The 18,710-nt window shown below is 40.4% G+C and overlaps 2 protein-coding genes across 2 annotated transcripts in view; one reads left to right on the top strand and one right to left on the bottom strand.

Moving 5' to 3' along the window:
* Positions 1-18,710, top strand: part of LOC120565597 (zinc transporter 2-like) — a gene marked incomplete in the record, with an annotated part of 356,424 nt that overhangs the window by 31,355 nt on the left and 306,359 nt on the right.
* LOC120565452 (complement C3-like) overlaps positions 1-18,710 on the bottom strand; it is a 50,312-nt gene that overhangs the window by 10,287 nt on the left and 21,315 nt on the right. The window contains exons 16-38 of the mRNA XM_039811250.1: positions 16,826-16,955; positions 15,980-16,048; positions 15,387-15,504; positions 15,226-15,314; positions 14,867-15,006; positions 14,203-14,415; positions 13,455-13,518; positions 13,263-13,352; positions 6,605-6,811; positions 6,200-6,275; positions 5,908-6,067; positions 5,641-5,736; positions 4,689-4,839; positions 4,230-4,315; positions 2,844-2,921; positions 2,578-2,733; positions 2,411-2,473; positions 1,757-1,838; positions 1,606-1,651; positions 1,418-1,508; positions 1,179-1,268; positions 990-1,092; positions 749-838 (exon numbers count right to left, since the gene is read on the bottom strand). Coding sequence (XP_039667184.1) covers positions 749-838; positions 990-1,092; positions 1,179-1,268; positions 1,418-1,508; positions 1,606-1,651; positions 1,757-1,838; positions 2,411-2,473; positions 2,578-2,733; positions 2,844-2,921; positions 4,230-4,315; positions 4,689-4,839; positions 5,641-5,736; positions 5,908-6,067; positions 6,200-6,275; positions 6,605-6,811; positions 13,263-13,352; positions 13,455-13,518; positions 14,203-14,415; positions 14,867-15,006; positions 15,226-15,314; positions 15,387-15,504; positions 15,980-16,048; positions 16,826-16,955 — 2,488 coding nt within the window. The remainder of the gene's footprint in view (positions 1-748; positions 839-989; positions 1,093-1,178; positions 1,269-1,417; positions 1,509-1,605; positions 1,652-1,756; positions 1,839-2,410; positions 2,474-2,577; positions 2,734-2,843; positions 2,922-4,229; positions 4,316-4,688; positions 4,840-5,640; positions 5,737-5,907; positions 6,068-6,199; positions 6,276-6,604; positions 6,812-13,262; positions 13,353-13,454; positions 13,519-14,202; positions 14,416-14,866; positions 15,007-15,225; positions 15,315-15,386; positions 15,505-15,979; positions 16,049-16,825; positions 16,956-18,710) is intronic.

Consider the following 18,710-nt stretch of genomic DNA (forward strand, 5'->3'; position numbering starts at 1 on the left):
TATTGAGGTAAAATAATAAATGACTGCTGTTAACAGACAATGCAGGATGATAAGCCCCCATTATTGACCAATGCGTTATCTGAAGAACAATGTTAGTGTTGGGTTTAGGTGTTTGTTCAAGAATTTCAGATTTAACAAATTTATGTTTACAGTGTGTTTACGTGTCATGTCTTGTCCAGTATCAATTTTCTATGTTTAGTTGGTTTCTTGTTTTCTGTTGGTTTTCCATTTCCTGTTTTCTTTTGTAGTCTCTGTTCTCTTATGTGTGGTCAGAGAATGTCTAATAAGGGGAGAACTTCCACTCTAGGGAAAATTCCGGGTTGGTACAATGGGGCTTAATAGGGAGTGAACAGGCTCTCCATAGACAGGCTCTGGTGTGGTCTAGCATTGCTTCCCACCTTTGTGATTGTCTGCCCCAGCCTGATGTGTTTCACCTGTTGGAGCCCTTGTGTCACTTCTCTCGTTTCTACTCATTACCTTGTGTATTTATTGTCTGTGTTGTCTACGTCTGATGTGGGACTATTGTTTGGTGTTGTTGAGGTCTGTGCTGTCTTGTCTTTGGATTTATTCGTCTCACGTTCCCTGTGGTTTTGTTTCCTGCCTGGATTACCTCTGGACATTTTTTATTATAGTTTTTGTTTAATAAAGTATCTACTTTGAACTGAACTGTATTGTGTCCAAGCACCGCTATTTTCCGCCTGCACCCATAACACAACGGATTTGGTCAGTTTGACATCATCCTGGTTACCTTCTGCACATCTGCATTCATCATTTGCACAGAGCAGCAGTAGCTTGTCAGCTTTCCTCTCTGGATGGTAGAATTTAACACAATGTGTTTCTGCAATGGGAAGAAAGATTTCAGAAAATGTACATAAAATAATTTTAAAAACTATATAATAATAATGCCTGCTTATCCAGTGCTATCTGAAATATATTGGCAGCAATGAACATGGAGGCATCCTATGTTTCAAAGTGTCTCTGAGACTCACGGTCATAGTATTCATAGACAGACACAGCAGCTGGTTGTAAGACTCCCACTTTCAGCTCCTGATGGATCCTAAAAGTGATCTCCTCTGGTCGTGTGTGAGAAACCTGTGGACCAATGTGAGATAGAGATAAAGAAAGGAAGAACGAGGCAGAGAGAAAAAGTACAGAGGTAGGAAACAGAGATGTCTAACCTTATCCAGGTAGATGATGAGTGAGCCTCTTTCTGACAGGATTGTGTTCATCTCATATTTTGCAATAATGCCGGCTCTTCCTTTAGACAACTACACACACACACACACACACACACACACACACACACACACACACACACACACACACACACACACACACACAGTCAGACAAACCATTATAAAAGACTTGTGAACTGTATGTGAGTATTATGCCTTTGTGTATCTGTACAAGTTCTTACTAAGTCCAGGTCATTTGTGTTAACGGTGAAGCCAGTTAGCAAGCCAATATCCAGGATTGACATGGATGCATCTCTGTCCTTGTCCTTATACCTGTATACATAATGGACAGAATAATTAAATAACAGAACAGGGTAATGTAGGGGCTAGCTGGTTATAAATGTCCATGTTACAGTTTGATTGTACTTACAAAATCTCCATTCTCAGCGTGTATATGTTCTCATTCCCATCCATATCTGCAGGAGCAAAATAATGTTGAGTAATTGAATATTTTGTTTCTCATAAGGTAAGGTACTTGGCAGTAAGATGAATAAAGAAAGAGCCAGAGGGTACCAAATTACCTGGGAGGAGCTGCACTGACAAGTTAAACTTCTGACAGTCACTCTCCTTTTCTTTAGGCAGAGCGTAATACAGAGACACCATCTGTCACATAGATAAAAGTGTATCTTAATATGTGATGAACTAATTGACATCTACTTTAAAATGATCTAAAATAAGTCTTTGGTCTCTATTCAAGAAGGACACAGTGATGGAGAAATAATATGCAAATTTTCAGTTTCTTTTATTTTAGGGAACTTATAGAAAATGTTTCTGTCACATAATGTTAGCTTGGTATTTATGCATACAAACGCTGTAAACTGTAAACATACTGTTAACATTTGTCTTTACAGCATACCTGCCAAGATTTAGGTTGGGGGGGGGGGTATAAAATGGAAACTATTCAGTTCTACTGTGCTTAAATTTGTTGGTGTATTTCAATTTTTCATCCTGCCCTGCTGTTTTGACAACAGCTAAGCTAACAGCTACGTTAGGTTAGCTGGCTGACCAGAGATCAGCTGAGCTGCACACACGCCCCTTGAATTAGTTTGTGGGTTGCCAGGTTGCCAGAATGACGACTGTTTCAACAAATGAGACAAAGTGATTGAGAAATACTGAAATACTGTAGGTCACCTGTACACACAACAGATGATAAAACAACAACAAATTGTACTTACTTTCACCGTTGCTTCTCCTGTGCCTGTTGCAGTTACTGTTACATTCTGGTTTATACCAATCATCTGGGGGATTTAAATATGCAAACACTCACACACACAGGCATCAGCAGAAAATACATACAGAAAATATGAGGAATGATGATCCACTATGTTGTGTGTTTTCTCACTTTAGATGTTCTGGTGAGGTAGTAGTTATCCCTGTTGAAGTAGTACCTGTCAGGCCTTAACCTACCCGGCAACAAGATGGCCACATTCAGATCATAGTCTGGTTCTTTATCACTAGCCCAGTACTCTGCTATAGCCTGGTACACCATTATAGTAGCCTAGAGAGAAAAAGAGTGAGGGAGGGGAACACAATTTAAAAGCCAAATAGGTTATGAGCTAACATACTGTAAGCTGCAGGTATCAAGATGGAGAGAGAGGTCTGTCTTACCTGAGTTGATCCATAGCCTCCGTGAACCCTCTGCTGTGTGTTGAACCATCTGACAACAGGTCTGGCTTCTTCAAATGCCTTTATTAACAGAAGGCAAATCAATGGTTGAAACTATCTGTGGTTGACTTGAAGTGTTCATATTATGCTTTTTGGCTTTTTCCCTTTCCTTTATTGTGTTATATATCTTTTGTGTGCATGTAATGTTTACTGAGTCCACCCCAAAGGGACTTACCATCTTCCAGATAAAACACTGTTCACACACTGCTCCAAACAGCTCTATTGTAGTCCAGCCTTTACTTCAGAGACAAACGTGGTCACTTTGTAACACACGTTATAATGCTCGCCTTAGTGCTAGCGTGGCACGCCCTCATACTCTGCTTCTGACTGGCTAGTAGTCCTTGCCTAGGTACTGTCAGGGCACACCCTCATACTCTGCTTCTGACTGGCTAGTAGTCCTTGCCTAGGTACTGTCAGGGCACGCCCTCATACTCTGCTTCTGACTGGCTAGTAGTCCTTACCTAGGTACTGTCAGGGCACGCCCTAATACTCTGCTTCTGACTGGCTAGTAGTCCTTACCTAGGTACTGTCAGGGCCCGCCCTCATACTCTGCTTCTGACTGGCTAGTAGTCCTTACCTAGGTACTGTCAGGGCCCTCATACTCTGCTTCTGACTGGCTAGTAGTCCTTACCTAGGTACTGTCAGGGCACACCCTCATACTCTGCTTCTGACTGGCTAGTAGTCCTTACCTAGGTACTGTCAGGGCCCTCATACTCTGCTTCTGACTGGCTAGTAGTCCTTACCTAGCTACTGTCAGGGCCCTCATACTCTGCTTCTGACTGGCTAGTAGTCCTTACCTAGGTACTGTCAGGGCACGCCCTCATACTCTGCTTCTGACTGGCTAGTAGTCCTTACCTAGGTACTGTCAGGGTCCTCATACTCTGCTTCTGACTGGCTAGCTGCATACCTAGGTACTGAGCATGTGCGACTCCCAACAAAGATGGAACAGAAGTGAGATACCTCACTGTGTAGCTAAAACAGAGAGCTCAACAATGTGCAGTATGACAAAAATATGGTGTTTTCTGAAAATGAAACCATGTAAATCTATTCTGATATAAACTCTATACACAATTATGAACTTTAAAATTAGCATAATAGGAGCACTTTAACTTTGAAGACTTTAGAAAAAATAGAGATAAGTCCTGATTCTGTTAGAGTTATAGTTTAGATTGAAATCTGCCAGTTTCCAAAGCCTACTATAGAGCTTCTACATGATTGAGAGACACTGACTTTTGTTTCCAGATTTGTGAGGTAGCATTGATGAGGACTCAGTTGTATGTTTTCTATATTATGACGTTGTTGTAAAAAACACAAGTGGGACATGCTCACCTCGGCCTTGACCAGAGCGAGAAGAGCGTAAGCTGTGGCCTCCAGTGTGTAAACGTGTCCCGTAGATACTGGCCAGTGGGACAACTCTGAGGAAGACACACACAAATATATTTATAGTACGATGCTGTACCAAAATGTATTTACTAATAATTCCCCAATCCCTCATCTATATTTAATATCTATTATTTATATTGTATTTAATATCATGTTTAATTTTAACTAAGCTTTTTATCCTTGTAAGGTCATTTAGTCATTAATAGCAAAGATTTATATAGAGGCTTGTGCATATGACAGCCCGACTGAGAAAGGATTTTTAAGGTCAATACAGATATAGAATATATTCAAAAATCAGACATTTGGTCAATAAACATTTCACATTAAGATCATATATTTTGTGAAGTTACGGTATATACTATTATTATCTACTATTAGTTTAAGAATGTTGCTGTGTGACGATACCTGGGGAAGCAAATTTGAGGAGGATCTCCTTGTTCAGTTTGTTTTCATTGGCCAGGGCATATGACGTCATGGCAACAGCATATGAGTAGGTGAGGTGGGGCAAACGCCTTTCCAGATAGGCCACTGCTTTGTGTATACTGGCTGGCAGCATCTGAACAGAAGGAAAAGACGAAGGAAGGAGAAAGGAGAATAATGTGAGAACAGTCGGATAACAGTAATCCATTTATTTCAATCCATATCTGTTCAGGAATGTTGGAACATTTGATCCTGGGAGAAAAGCTGAGACTGGAATGTCCCCTCTCTCTTCTGTGTCTTAGGAGCTATACTGAGCCGCCATTAGTTACAATTACTATTGGGGTGTGGAGTAGTGATGTTGCTCTCAAAACAGACTACTCCACACAGTATCGACCTTTCAAAGCAAGTGTATCGCAGCAAGATGTTTTGGTGCCTCTCTTTAATTCGCCACAATCATGTGACCGACAGAAACAAGGCCTTATTACGTCACACTCATATCAGAGAGGTGTCTGTGACCCTTTTCCACCTGGTATTAAAATCAGTCCTGAGTGATCCGATCACATCAAATGTGTTTTGAGTGACCGCTTGTAATCGGATCTCATTTCCCTACTCTATATGCAAATATGCACGTACATCATTTCTGTTTGCATATAGGCTAGTGGTGTTTTGTTGAGTCTTCCTTTGTCTGAAATAAAGAACCAATTTTAAAAAATGATTCATAATTTTGAGTCGAAAACCCGTCCCTGTTCTTATTGGAAACTGCATAATGTCCTGTGCGAGAACAGAAAGCTGGACAGAAGACTGGAGTAGCAACAGTACCAGCAGGCCAAGGAGGTTCTTACGAGGGGGTCATTATCACTGGTGTGGAGTCAGTAAATTAAGAAATGATAGAGGTGAGGGAGAAAGAGAAAACATTGTTTCGATGTGAGGTACTCACATCAACCCTGGCAGCACATAGTGGGCGAGACTCCTGCATGGCAATGAGGCAGAAGGCCGTCATGGAGGCATCTGACTCTCTTTCTACCACCCCACTCTACACACACACACACACACACACACACACACACACACACACACACACACACACACACACACACACACACACACACACACACATTTTTACTCATATCATGTTTTCATCTTAATTAGCTATTTTTGTAGCACCAAGATGAAAAATGTTTGTCAATGAAATCAGTACACGCACTTGTATTGCTTTAGTGTACACATTTCCAATCTCTCGAAACTCGCCGTCAGTTTGCTGTGTGTAGAGAATCAGAAACTTGATGGCTTCACAGATGTGTTGCCTTTGCATTTCCACCAGATTATCAGCCATGGCAAACACCTTGGCAACATAAGCTGTCAGCCTTAGAGAGGAGAGGAAGCTTAGTTTCATTTATTCACACATAACAAACACCATCCTCACATTCTGAGAATCTAAGTTAGAGGAAGATGTGCAAACAATTACATATGAGTTCATGGATGTTTAGATGCCTCACCAGGTGCTGCTCTCTTTCTGCTGAAACACAGCAAAAGACCCATCATTTTTACGGTAGGCAAGCTCATTCTGGTAGCCTGGACACAAACAACACACAGACACTTTGAGAGTCCTGTTACATTCAGTGATTATAGCATCTGCCAAATGATTCTGCTGGCATAGGTTTCTGTTTGTACTGATAATCCTGGTTAAAACATGGTCTATGAGTCTATGTGTGGCATTCAGACTATTAATTCTCTCTAGCTAGTTTATGTGGGGCAAGGATATAGCATGCATGACTGTCTACCACACTGCCTTTTTTATACCAATTCTGCCAATCAGAAACTTTTAAATCCAACACGGAGGGGAATCAATCAATCATTAATATTTCTGTTATCTGTGCTAATAAATACATCTTTGAGCCCACCGGTCTTGATGTGTTGGAGGGCTTCGTTACGTTTCTGAAAGCCCACAGTTTCCCACTGGTTGGTTTTGTCCAAATATGTGGCTGCAATGACTGGTAGGGTCATGGCGGCCATGTTCGACTCTCCACTTCCGCTGGGCTGGACGATCAGAGAACCCATAGAGTTCCCACTAACGACGTTCTCCACCAGCGCAGAAACTAGTTTTCTCCCTACACACACACACACACACACACACACACACACACACACACACACACACACACAAACACACAAACACACACACACACACAAACACACACACACACACACACACACACACACACACACACACACACACAAAAAAACACACACACACAAACACACACACACACACAAACACACACACACACACACACACACACACACACACACACACAAAAACACACACACACACACACACACACACACACACACACACAACACACACACACACACACACACACACACACACACACACACAAAACAAAACGTTATTATATATCAACAGGAAGAAACAATTAAACAAACAAAAGGTTCCCAAAACTAGTAAGGTGATCATTTACCAATTAAAGGTGCAATATATAATACTGACAACTAGTGTTTAAAATAATTACTGCAGTACAAATTCCCAAGACTCAAAATTCACATTGGCTGAGACTGGAGCATCCAACAATGTTCCTAGACGCTTGTCTCACATAGCCAGACATTACTCCACAGCACAGCGGAGTAGCTAACGTTAGATGATGGCTATATTGAATAATCATAAAAGCCGTGCTCACGCGGAGCTCTGTACCCAACTGACAGACACACTTTTATGACTTAGAATTACCGTAGGAACCGCTAAAAACTCCACAACCTCGCCGGCCTCTCCAAACCCCAGGCAGACACACTTCCTCGGCTTAGAATTATGATAGGAAAAGCTAAAAATACCACTACCTTCCTTTTCCACCCGACTGAAATACACACTTTATTGGCTTAGAATTATGGCAACATTCGCTAAACACACTGCAAACAGAAGGTCCTCTCTTCCTGATTTACAGCCCCGCTCTCTTGGCTTAAAAAAACTCACCGTTGTTGGCTACGGCCGCTGAACAGGCTACACGTTCTAAACAGCCGTGGCCCGCTTGACTGGTCTTCTGGTAACAGGTTAGCAGTTAGCAGGGTTAGCATGGCGGAGTTAGCCAGGACCAATCAGGATCACTTTACTGGCTGTGTCTCAATTGTGTTTGCGAGGAACCAACTTGGGTACTCTAGCTATATAATTCAATGAGAGTAGCTACACAAATGTTGAAATTATATAAAATGCCCATCCCTAATAGCTGTGATAAATTAGCCTGAAACTAATTGTATTTTATTTGTCTTGTTTTGTTTTTTCCTACCACCACCACCCCCCTCCTCGGAGGACAACTTTATTTTTAATAAAGCAATATATTTTATATACACAGTATGTTACATTGAGATTTAGAATTGCATTCAGTGCATTAACGCTTGCCCTACCGTAACCATTGACCCTGTTTGAGTGAGACCCTGGATCCATCTGAAGGGCAGGGGGGATTAAAGCACCATGTATGGAGTGTAACACATAACACATAAAACGCAACAAGGTGACGAACAGACAAAAGAGGGAAGTGAGACAGGACAATAACAGAATTCACAAGACGGGACTGGACAGGACGGTTGACAAACACAAGGATATATTATTAGTGATTGAGTAGAATGATCCGTGATTCACATTGGCTGGTCACGGTTTGCGTGTTGAAGAGAGTTGGAAAAACAAGTTATGCATAAGTGTTGATAGTGTGGATAGTGTGTGCATGTGTGTATGAGTAAAGTGGAAACTGTAAGAAAAATAAATAAATAATTAAAATAATTAAATGATATAAATAATGTTAAAGAAATAGGGAGGGCAGGGTATTACATAATGGAGGAGGGAGGTATATGTTTGGTAATATACACGGCTTGTAATTATGTTTTTGTTGAAATTAGAAACGTTAGAAATGGGGACCAGGTGTCTTCAAAGGCTGACATTTGCTTCTTTCTGTGTCCATTGTGTTTTTCCATTGAAATGTATTCTGAGATTACATTTGTCCAGTGATTGATGTGGCAAGATTTCTTTGATTTCCAGTTTTGGAGGACTGCTTTTTTAGCGACAGCTAGAGAAATGAACAACGGATTCCTGAATTTTTGCGATGGGATTCTGTAGCTCAGGGTGGTGGACAGTGTCTCAGTGACCGTGATCCAGAAAGAGTCAACATTTTCCTTTGGGTGATGTGAGTTCTGTGAATGACTTTGTATTGTATAAGCTGCAGGTTTGTGTTAGCAGTCATGGAAAAGGTATTCTTACAGATTTGTTCCCAGTAATCAGGGGTGGGAGAGAAGGCCAGATCAGTTTCCCACTTGGTTGTTGGGAGTGTTATTGTTGTATTTAGGTTGGAAATCATTGTATATAGCCGGGAGGTTAGTTTTTTTTAAGTTATTAATTTTCATAAGTTCTTCTGTAAGCTGAGAGGGTTGTAATGTGTTGTTGGTGAGTCCGATTTTGTCTTTAATTTTAAGTCTAAGTTGTTCATATTGAAGCAATTCTTCTCTCCCAACCCCCGTATGTATGTGTGAATGTGTTAAATTACATGAAATGGTTGTTCTCAAACAGGTGGTCAAGGTGTGTGATTCCTTTTTGTGCCCATGTGGAGAAGTAAAAAGGTTTGTTCTGTAACATGAACACTGGATTGTGCCAGAGTGGGGTGAACTTATTTATTTCTAGTGATGGTTTTGTGATTTGGTTCGTTTTCCACCAGGCTGTCAGAGTTGAATATATGGTAATGTGTTGGTAGAAGTTGGATTTCTTGATTGATTGTGAAAGGGATGGGAGATCTTCAATTGGGATGTTTGTACATTGGTTTTGTTCCAGTTCCAGCCACGGGTAATTGTGCTTATGTATATTGATCCATTTAACCATGTACTTTAATTGATTTGACAGGAAGTAGCAATGGAAGTTTTGGTGCATCAAGCCCACCATGTGATTTTTTATTTTGTTGTGTTGAAAGTGATATTCTGTTTTGTTTTTGTTTTTTTCAATGAAAATGTGTTGTTAATGAATTGAGAGTTTTGAACCATTTTTCTGTAGGAGTGATGGGGATCATAGAAAAAAGGTAGTTAATCAGGGCTAGGGTTTTCATTTTGACTGCAGCTATTCTTCCAATGAGTGTGAGTGGGTGTTTGGACCAGCGTTTATATTCTTCTTCGATTTTCTTGATGTTGCCTGTGTGAAGTTGGAGGGAAGCGTCCTGACCTCCAAAATCCCATGTGTTATCTGAGAGGGGTAATAAAATTGATTTGTTCCAGTTGATAGGTTAATACGAGACATGGGATAATCTGTTGATGATATGAAAGTTTCTTTAAGTGATACCTGTGGGTTCTGTAAATAAAGTCAAACATCATCTGCATATAAACTGATTTTGTGTTGTTCGTTGGCTATCTGAATTCTGTTGATTATGCCGTTTTGTCGTATTGCTGCTGCAAGAGTTTTAATGAAAATGGCAACGAGGGAAGTCGAGAGAGGGCATCCCTGTCTGGTGCCCTGATGCAGTGTGAAGCTCTGTGAAGTGATTCCGTTAGTGGTAATGGTGGCCCTGGGTGATGTGTACAGTGTTTTAATCCAGTGGATGAACAACTCTCCAAACCCAAACCTGTGAAGTGTATTGAATAAAAATGACCAGTATAGCTTATCGAAACCCTTTTCTGCATCAAGTGAAATGATAATGGTTTTCTGTTGTGTTTCTTCTGATATATTGAATAGGTTGAAAAGTCTGCGTACAATATCTGTGGCATGCTGATTTTTCATGAAGCCTGTCTGATCTGGATGAATGAGTGTGGAAGTGGCTGTTTCTATTCTGGTTGCTAGTGCTTTGGTGATAATTTTCAAGTCTGTATTCAATAGTGAGAGAGGTCGGTAGCTAGAGGGGTGAGATGGGTCTTTGTTGGGTTTTAACATGTCATGGCTGCTGTATTTATGTGTGTGGGTATGGTGGAGGAAGTTTTTATTTCAATAATTACTCTGTTAAATAGTGGTGATAATATGTCCCAAAAGTGTTTGTAGAATTTGGCTGGTAATCCATCTGGTCCGGGAGATTTGTTGCTAAGAATTTTAATGAGGGCTTTGGTAAATTCATTGAGGGTTTCGTCTGTTAAACTTTTGGCAGCTATATTTTGACGCAATCTCAAGGGTTTTGGCGTTGAAGATCTGTCCCTCCCCCCATATAGCGATCTTCGGCAGACCTCCGGATGGCCTCAAACTGACAGTAATTCAAGTCAATGTTATTGCTTTTACCTCCCTAATTGCTCGTCGGAGCATTCTGACTCTGTGGAAGTCACCCCTACCACCGTCGTTTAAAGCCTGGCTATGTGACACATTGTCTTTTTTTAAACTTGAGAAGATAAAGTTTACTCTCAGAGGCTCTACTGACTAAATTTTATTCTCATTGGAAACCGCTGATTAAGTATGTGAACCAGCTTTCCATTAAGGAAATGTCACTGTAGTGGCATAGTTAGTATTTGTCTGCATAGGTTCCCACTTCCCTATACCTCACTGGCTGCCCGCCACACATTCCGCTGCGTTATGGGTGTAATTGAGCCATAGCCCTCACAATCCCTGTTGATCCATAAATCCTAGTAACCTGGCGCGGCGCCCTGGGTGTCAGCAACTACTAACCTCTTTCTACACTTCACTGTCCTTCTAACTTACTCGTTTATTTTCTTTGTTATTTGCTGATTTGTTTTCTGATTTCGCTCTCTAAGAGCTATATATATGTATGTATGTGCGTGCGTACATATGCATGAGTGTGTGTATGCATATATGTCTAGTAATTGACTCATTTATTTTAGTTTTATTTAGTTTTATTTCTTATTATTTACCCCTTTTTGTTTGTTCTTTGTATTTTTTATTTTATTTGTATTTTTATATTTTTGTGTTTAACAGGCCATTGGGCGGGTTGGTGGGAGGGATATTGGATGAAACCACAAAAGGACATCTGTTTTGAGGAACTGTTCATTCTGAAAACACAAAATGGAGACGTATGTTGTACTATGTTGTACTGTTTGTACGCTGTATCCAATAAAATATATGGGAAAAAAAATGTCAGACTTTTTAAGAAGGTATCGATTTCTGATTGTGTAGGTTTGTGTAGGAGCAACGATCTTAATGGTGAAGATGGACAACGGAGAAGTGCTGCGACGCAACAGGAGACATCTACTGGCTGTCCCAGAGCCGGCTAATCCAATAGACCAGCAGCAGCTGCAGTCTGTGGGACCTCCAGTGCAGCTGCCCAGCGGTACCCTACCTGTGGCTAGTATCGGGCACAGAGACAATGCTGCTGATCAGAATCAAACAGACCCAGCTGCGGGGTATGCTCCACAGCCTTCAACTCAACACAGAGCAGTGATGGTGACATCCAGGGGGTGGGAGGTTAGAGTTCCACATAAGTATATAGACACCTAGACACATAGTGTAGTTTCACTTCACACTTGGCTTCCTCTGTTCTATAGAGTTTGTGTAACAAAGTAAAGAAATAATGAGTACGAGACATTGACTGTTAAACCAATATGACATTATGTTCTATGATAAATGTATGTCACACGTTATTAGTACTTATTTAGACAAGATGTGATGAATGACCGGAATGCAGAAATTTGTTTAAATATCTGAGTTCACACTCAGTGTGGTGACACTGAGGTTACACAGCAACCACTCAAGGACTGTTCAACATATCCACATAGGAACAGCAACTATCGAGGGCAGAATAATGCCTACGTTGCTGTGGACCAAGGGAAGTCTACCCCAGAGTAGAGTTAAAGAATGCAAAATTCATGATATCAATGTTCATGTGATGAGATGTGTATCTCAGGTTAAGAATTTTAGTTTACCCACTTAAAGGGGAGATGTAATGATAAGCAACTGCAGGTCACCGTGGTCGCAGTCGTGACGCCATCTGTGTTCGCCTAGTTAATGACTAAAAACGTGTACGCTCGCGAATAAAGAAGAAGGTTAAACTCATGTCGGACTAACGGGTTCTTTCTTAATTATTACCATTAATGACACTAATGCTTACCTGTTCAGGAGGAAATCAGCCAACTTGGCCTCCTTTTGGGCTCCAGGCTGTCTCCATCTTTCAAAAACAACTCCAATATTTACCTGGGGTTTGTCTCTGGTCACGCAACTAGAAACATGCCGCTTTTTTTAGGTCGGGTAGACTGGTCTCCATTGATCCCGTTTTTTTGTTTGCTGATTTCATGGCTGTACTAACGTTACAGCTGTGGCACGCTGGGTTTACATGTTTACAGGTATATCTGGCAACCTGGCCTGGCTGTCAAACTGGGCAGTTGATAACAACACACAGGCCAAAACACAAACAGAAATTTAGTCAGGGAACGGAAATTTCAAAAGGAGAAAATACTGGCATTAGCATTGTTGTCAGAAAAGATAGTATTTCAACTTAGCATGTTTTATTAATAGCTGATGACGCTTTGGGGTCATTTTTGGATTTATTACAGTACACATATTAAATATTGGACCTTTAACACCTATGCAGAGTTCATTGTACAGCCACTGTATGACATAACATGCCGAAATATAACATAATATCTGACCTGTCACCGAGATCTGTGTGCTAGTAGGTGTGTTTCGAACCAAATCTTTGAAAGGAATTCCACTGTTGAGAGTTACTTCTTGTTTACCACCTAAAGGGAGAAACAGTGGACAAGTCGGGGTATTAGGTAGAAAATGGTAAAAACATAATCATAAATTACTATATATTGTGGCTAATTAATGGGTAAACTCACCTACACCTTTAGTAGTGGGGTCTAGGAGTATAATCTGAGAAGATTTAACCAGCACGCCTTCAGGCTGGAAAAACAACAGCAAGGACAAACATTAGAAATTACAACTATTTTGGAGTGATTTAGTCCGTCTGATGACAGATTCCTTTAACTGATTTTAACACAGGAGTTTACAGGTTTACTGTTTCCAACTGGCAGTCAATGTTTTTTTTTAAACATACTATAATTTAATAACATTTAACACATGCATTTTACTGTAACCACAACAACAAAGCTCAACAAGCAGTACTTATTTTAACCCAAATGTTTGCCTTTAAGGACCCCCTTGAAAATGAGATGCTACATCTCAAGGGGTTATTCCTAATAAAGAATTTCCAAAACATGATTCTTTCACTACACCTAACCAAGTTGTTTTTCTGCCTAAACCTATCCATAGCTTTGTCATATCATTAAATGGATAATAACAGTGATTTTGGATAGCCCAGACAAATCAAGCAAGTGACTGCCTATAAAATCCATATACTGTACATTCAAACCATAACGCTGTAAATGTATATGTTAAGTTTAAACTTTTTTTTTTTTGCAGCTTGAACATTAAAGAGAACAGTTCGTACATATATATATATATATATATATATATATATATATATATATATATATATATATATATATATATATATATATATATATATATATATAATAAGATATGACTGAGATTTAAACCCCCTAGATGGAGTCTGTTTTTTCTTACCACCACCAGCAACGTCTTCATGACTCCATCATTGAGCAAAGAATCTTTAACAGCTGCTTTGACCTCAATGTTATATTTTCCTTCTTTCATAGGAATAATGATGAAGGGTACAGCTTGTGTAGTTTGGGCCCCCATTTTGACTTTCTGGCGATACTTCCCACGTTTAAAAGCTGAACTGCATACATGCTCCTCCTCAGTCAGATCCACAAGTACCTTAAAAAAGGGGCAAATATGGAGAAAGAGACTGTATAATATGTAATATGTACTGTTGTCTTTGCCATTTTCTTTGCAAACTCCTGAGAAAAATGAATGAATGAAAAATCTCCGCAGCACTGCTGAGCACGTCTTCTGGAACACATGCTCATACTTATCTGACAGAATAGGTCGATTGCCAATGACTCCCAAAATGATATACACACACACATATATACTTATATATATATATATATATATATATATATATCACATGCACTAGACCGCAGTTGCAGTTTTAATCACATGACTGTTCTATTTAATGTTACGGTTGCAGTCTTAAACATGCAGTAACATCAGGAAACTGACCAACATGACTTGACATGACTGCACAATCACCTTAACGGTCGTCAGTTCTCTAAGTGAGGATGGTCTGGACCTGAAACACCAGAGCAGAGTAACACAGACTTACAGTGAGAGGATCAGGGCTGTTGTTGTGAAGGATTGCCTTAATTTCTAGCTGCTCTTGACGGACAGCAGAGTACGGCAGCCTGAGATCAATGAAGAATTCCTTCCGGACAATGACCTCTAACGGCTCGCCAACACAGATTCCTTTAAGTTGAGATAAAAAAAAAAGATAAAACAAGTAATGAAACAGAGAGAGATAGATAGATAGATAGATAGATAGATAGATAGAGAGAGAGAGAGAGAGAGAGAGAGAGAGAGAGAGAGAGAGAGAGAGAGAGAGAGGTGAACTGTAATGGATGGGAGAGGTTTAAGGCTAGAGGCCCAACTTAAGCACAAGGAAGCTTTTAGTCATTGAATCCTCACCGTGAGTTCTTGACAGACTGATGCCAGTCAACTGCCAGGTTGTCACTGATTCTCTCAAAGGAACATTTTTCATCGATGTTGTAGTGTCACTGAAACAAATACAAGTTTTAACACTTTTAACACTCAGTGTATTATTTGTGTCTATATTTTAGTTGACTCACCAGTTAGGGTTTTCCTGAGGACAAGCAGGCAGTATGATGTCTGACCACAGCCAACTTTCAGAGAAGTAGGTGCGAGAAACAATTTCATTTCTGTCCACGTAACTGTCATCTTCCTCATCTAAAGTGTCATTAAAAATGAGGTAAGATACAGAGGCGGGGAAGAAGAATTCTGAACTGGAAAGCTATTAGAAATGTTTCTATTCGTTATTTAATATTCTAGTCAGGTCAGTTTTAATAAAATAGAGCAAAATCACAATCAGTACAACATGGGACACACTCTATCCTAGGACAAAAAAATGGAAGAGAGGGGAAAACCTGCAAGAAATGAGGGCTCCCTCTCTCTTCAGTATGGAAAAGAGCAGTATGAAGGAACAGATTGAAATATAAAGTAAATGACGTATTAAGTAAAAAGTGTTTCAACTCACTTTTATCTTTCCACTAATATATAGCATGGCAAAGATAAGTATTGTAAAAGTCAACGACACAAGATATCCAACTACAACTACTACAATGAGATTGTGGAGAGCCTGAACTGTGTGACAGAAGATGACTGAATATGTGGTTATTGGCTAGTTTAGAGCTGTGGTTCTTACCTAAGCTGGTTGTGACGTCCATTATAGTAGCAGCTCGTTTCCTCCTGCTGGGGGCCGGGCATTTCAATTCTGGAAACGCAGACAATATCTTTACGAGAACCCAACAAAGTTGTAACTAGACTTGAGTTTTGCTCTGTATAATAGATAGGATGCCTTTAAAAACCATGTGTATTATGTTTTGCAACCTCTGCTGGAATGTGCCCACAACCCACTTCAACCCAACCTTAAGACCTGAGCTGAAGTAGGCCAGTGTGGTAACGTCGACTATCCGGTAAGAAAGAAAAAACTGGTCCCCCTTTTCTTGCATGTCCTTTTTCTTGCCACATTTTGGTACAAAAGCAGGATTGGTCTTTAGGGTTACCCGAAGGTTACCAGGGGTGAATCGTATACAAGCAGGATGCACAGACAGAGTGAGATATCGCTCACATGTTTATCTGTTACTAACACCATAACCCTGCGGGGTCCGTGGTGCACAGGGTTCAGTCTGAGAAAAGCCATCCAATGCTAAAGATCTCTTATGTACAGCCTGCCACCAATAGTGCTGACACCATCAGTCCCAACTTTCTGAGACACAGACCGTACAGACCTGTTTCCCAACCAAATGTCCCAGAGTGGAACTAAAAGTGTCCACTCTCTGTGAGCAAATTTAGTCAGACATGGAAAAGTTGTGTCCCTTCTCGGTGTTAACTCACTCTTTTCCTTGTTGACCACAAAATCCAGATTGGATTCCACCCTGACTCGTAATGATATATCAGTGTGTCTGTAAATACGAAAGGGGGCTTAACCCAAAGTTAGACATTGAAAGGAATGCTGAAGGGAAGAAAAAGTGGTAAAAATCAGTGTCACCTTGTCTGTAGGGAGTTCCAGAAGCTGTGTTTGACTCAAACAACAGACCAGCATCGTAGAACACACCCATTCCATCCTTCCCTCCACCTGGTGTGCAGCCGGTGTCGTACTTCTCTACAATATCCCACACCTGAGCAGGGCGAAAGTCATCACACACACAAATACAACCAGACAAGCCATAGGGTTACACTAGTTACACAAGTTAAACAGACATATCTATAAACTCACATGACAGTTCTGTTACGGCATTAAACACATTTACGAGACGCATTGACACATGCAATGTATTTACTGCAGGACCAGTGTTGTATAAAGTACTAGAAAGCAATACTTGAGTAAAAGTACAAGTATCGTACTAGAAAAAGACTTCGGTAGAAGTGAAAGTTACCTTTTAGAATATTACTTAAGTAAAAGTCTTAAAGTATCTGATATATACTGTACTTAAGTATCAAAAGTAAAAGTAAAAGTTGTTTTTTTTAAAAGCAAGCGGTTAGAACTTTTATTGTGGCTTTCTTATAGTAAAGCATAAAGCATATTCAGGGACTTTTCAGGCACAATTCTCTTAAGTTCAAAGAACAAACAGCATATGTTTAGAGCTGACATCAATGTACAGAAACATTTCTTGCAACACGGGTGTATGACATCTTCACCACTACCCTGTTCACCGAGTTCACCACTATTGTTGGGGTGGTTGCAGGGCTCAACATAAAAAAAAATCCCCACTGGCCCCAGGGGCCAGTAGATCAGAGTTTTGCTGGCCGCTTCTACATTTTTACTGGCCCTGAAAGAAATATCATAGGTGATATTGGAAAAGGACAAAAAAGCAGGAAAAAAGCTAGCCACTGCCACTGGATGTTGTGCCATTAGCAGCAAAGCTAGACCAGGGGTCATCAACTACATTCAAATAAAGAAAATAAAATTATACCTAATACGCATCATCTTGTCATCTTGATATTTTCACTTTCTTACTAAATTAATGCTATATTTTTTACATTAGTAAGCAAACCCCTAAAAACATGGAAAATCCGTAATGATAACTAGATAGGCTACTTAACTAGAAAATGATCTCAGATTAGTCCTGTATGCCTAATTTGAAATAAGACGATTCTGTTGCTAAATAATACAACTGGCAACATCGTCAACAATGAAGAACGCGGCGTCATTCACGTGCATATTAAGTAGCCACATGTATTTGTTTTGGTCTTAAAATACATCCATACCGCTCCAGCGGAGAGGATGGCTCGTTTAGACAGCAGCTACGTTTACAAGAGTTTGTCCAAAGTTCAAGATTGGTTGCAAATTAAGACAGTTAGACTACAAACTGACATCTTTCATTTTAGCTTGTTTGTAAAGTCGCTGTTTGCAGAGTAGAGCTGTGTTTGCACAGCGCGGTGGACGAGAGGGGACAGCGCAGACTGAGATATGGTTTCTACGTGTTTCTGCCTGTAGAACAGGTATGTGGGTTATTGATAAGTATTGACTCTTTAATCATGGAGGTTTTATTGTAGGCTACCTTCTTACAGTAACGAGTGTAGCGTTAGTTCATCTGCGCCATCGGTGATAAATAATCCTCGGTAACGTTTCCAGTCAGTACATGTGCTGCGTGAAGTAACGCACACACCAGTGACTATGGCTGCAACCAGCCCGACATACGTTTTTACTGGCCCCGGGCGGGCCATCGGGCCATTGCTTATGTCGAGCCTGGTGGTCTACGATAACGGGAGGTCCTCCAGTAGGTGCTCATGCTTCCATGGCGGTTTGCAACAAACAAGCGCTGAAATAGAGCGCGCGGCGTGCGGAGCGTGCGTAATGCAACCTAGGAGCAGTGATTCGCCAAACCTCCCTTATTGCAGTCCCACACATTTCTTCTAATTTTATTTTTTAG

Source organism: Perca fluviatilis, chromosome 9 (genome assembly GCF_010015445.1).
Source record: "Perca fluviatilis chromosome 9, GENO_Pfluv_1.0, whole genome shotgun sequence".
In the NCBI taxonomy this organism is placed as follows: domain Eukaryota; kingdom Metazoa; phylum Chordata; class Actinopteri; order Perciformes; family Percidae; genus Perca; species Perca fluviatilis.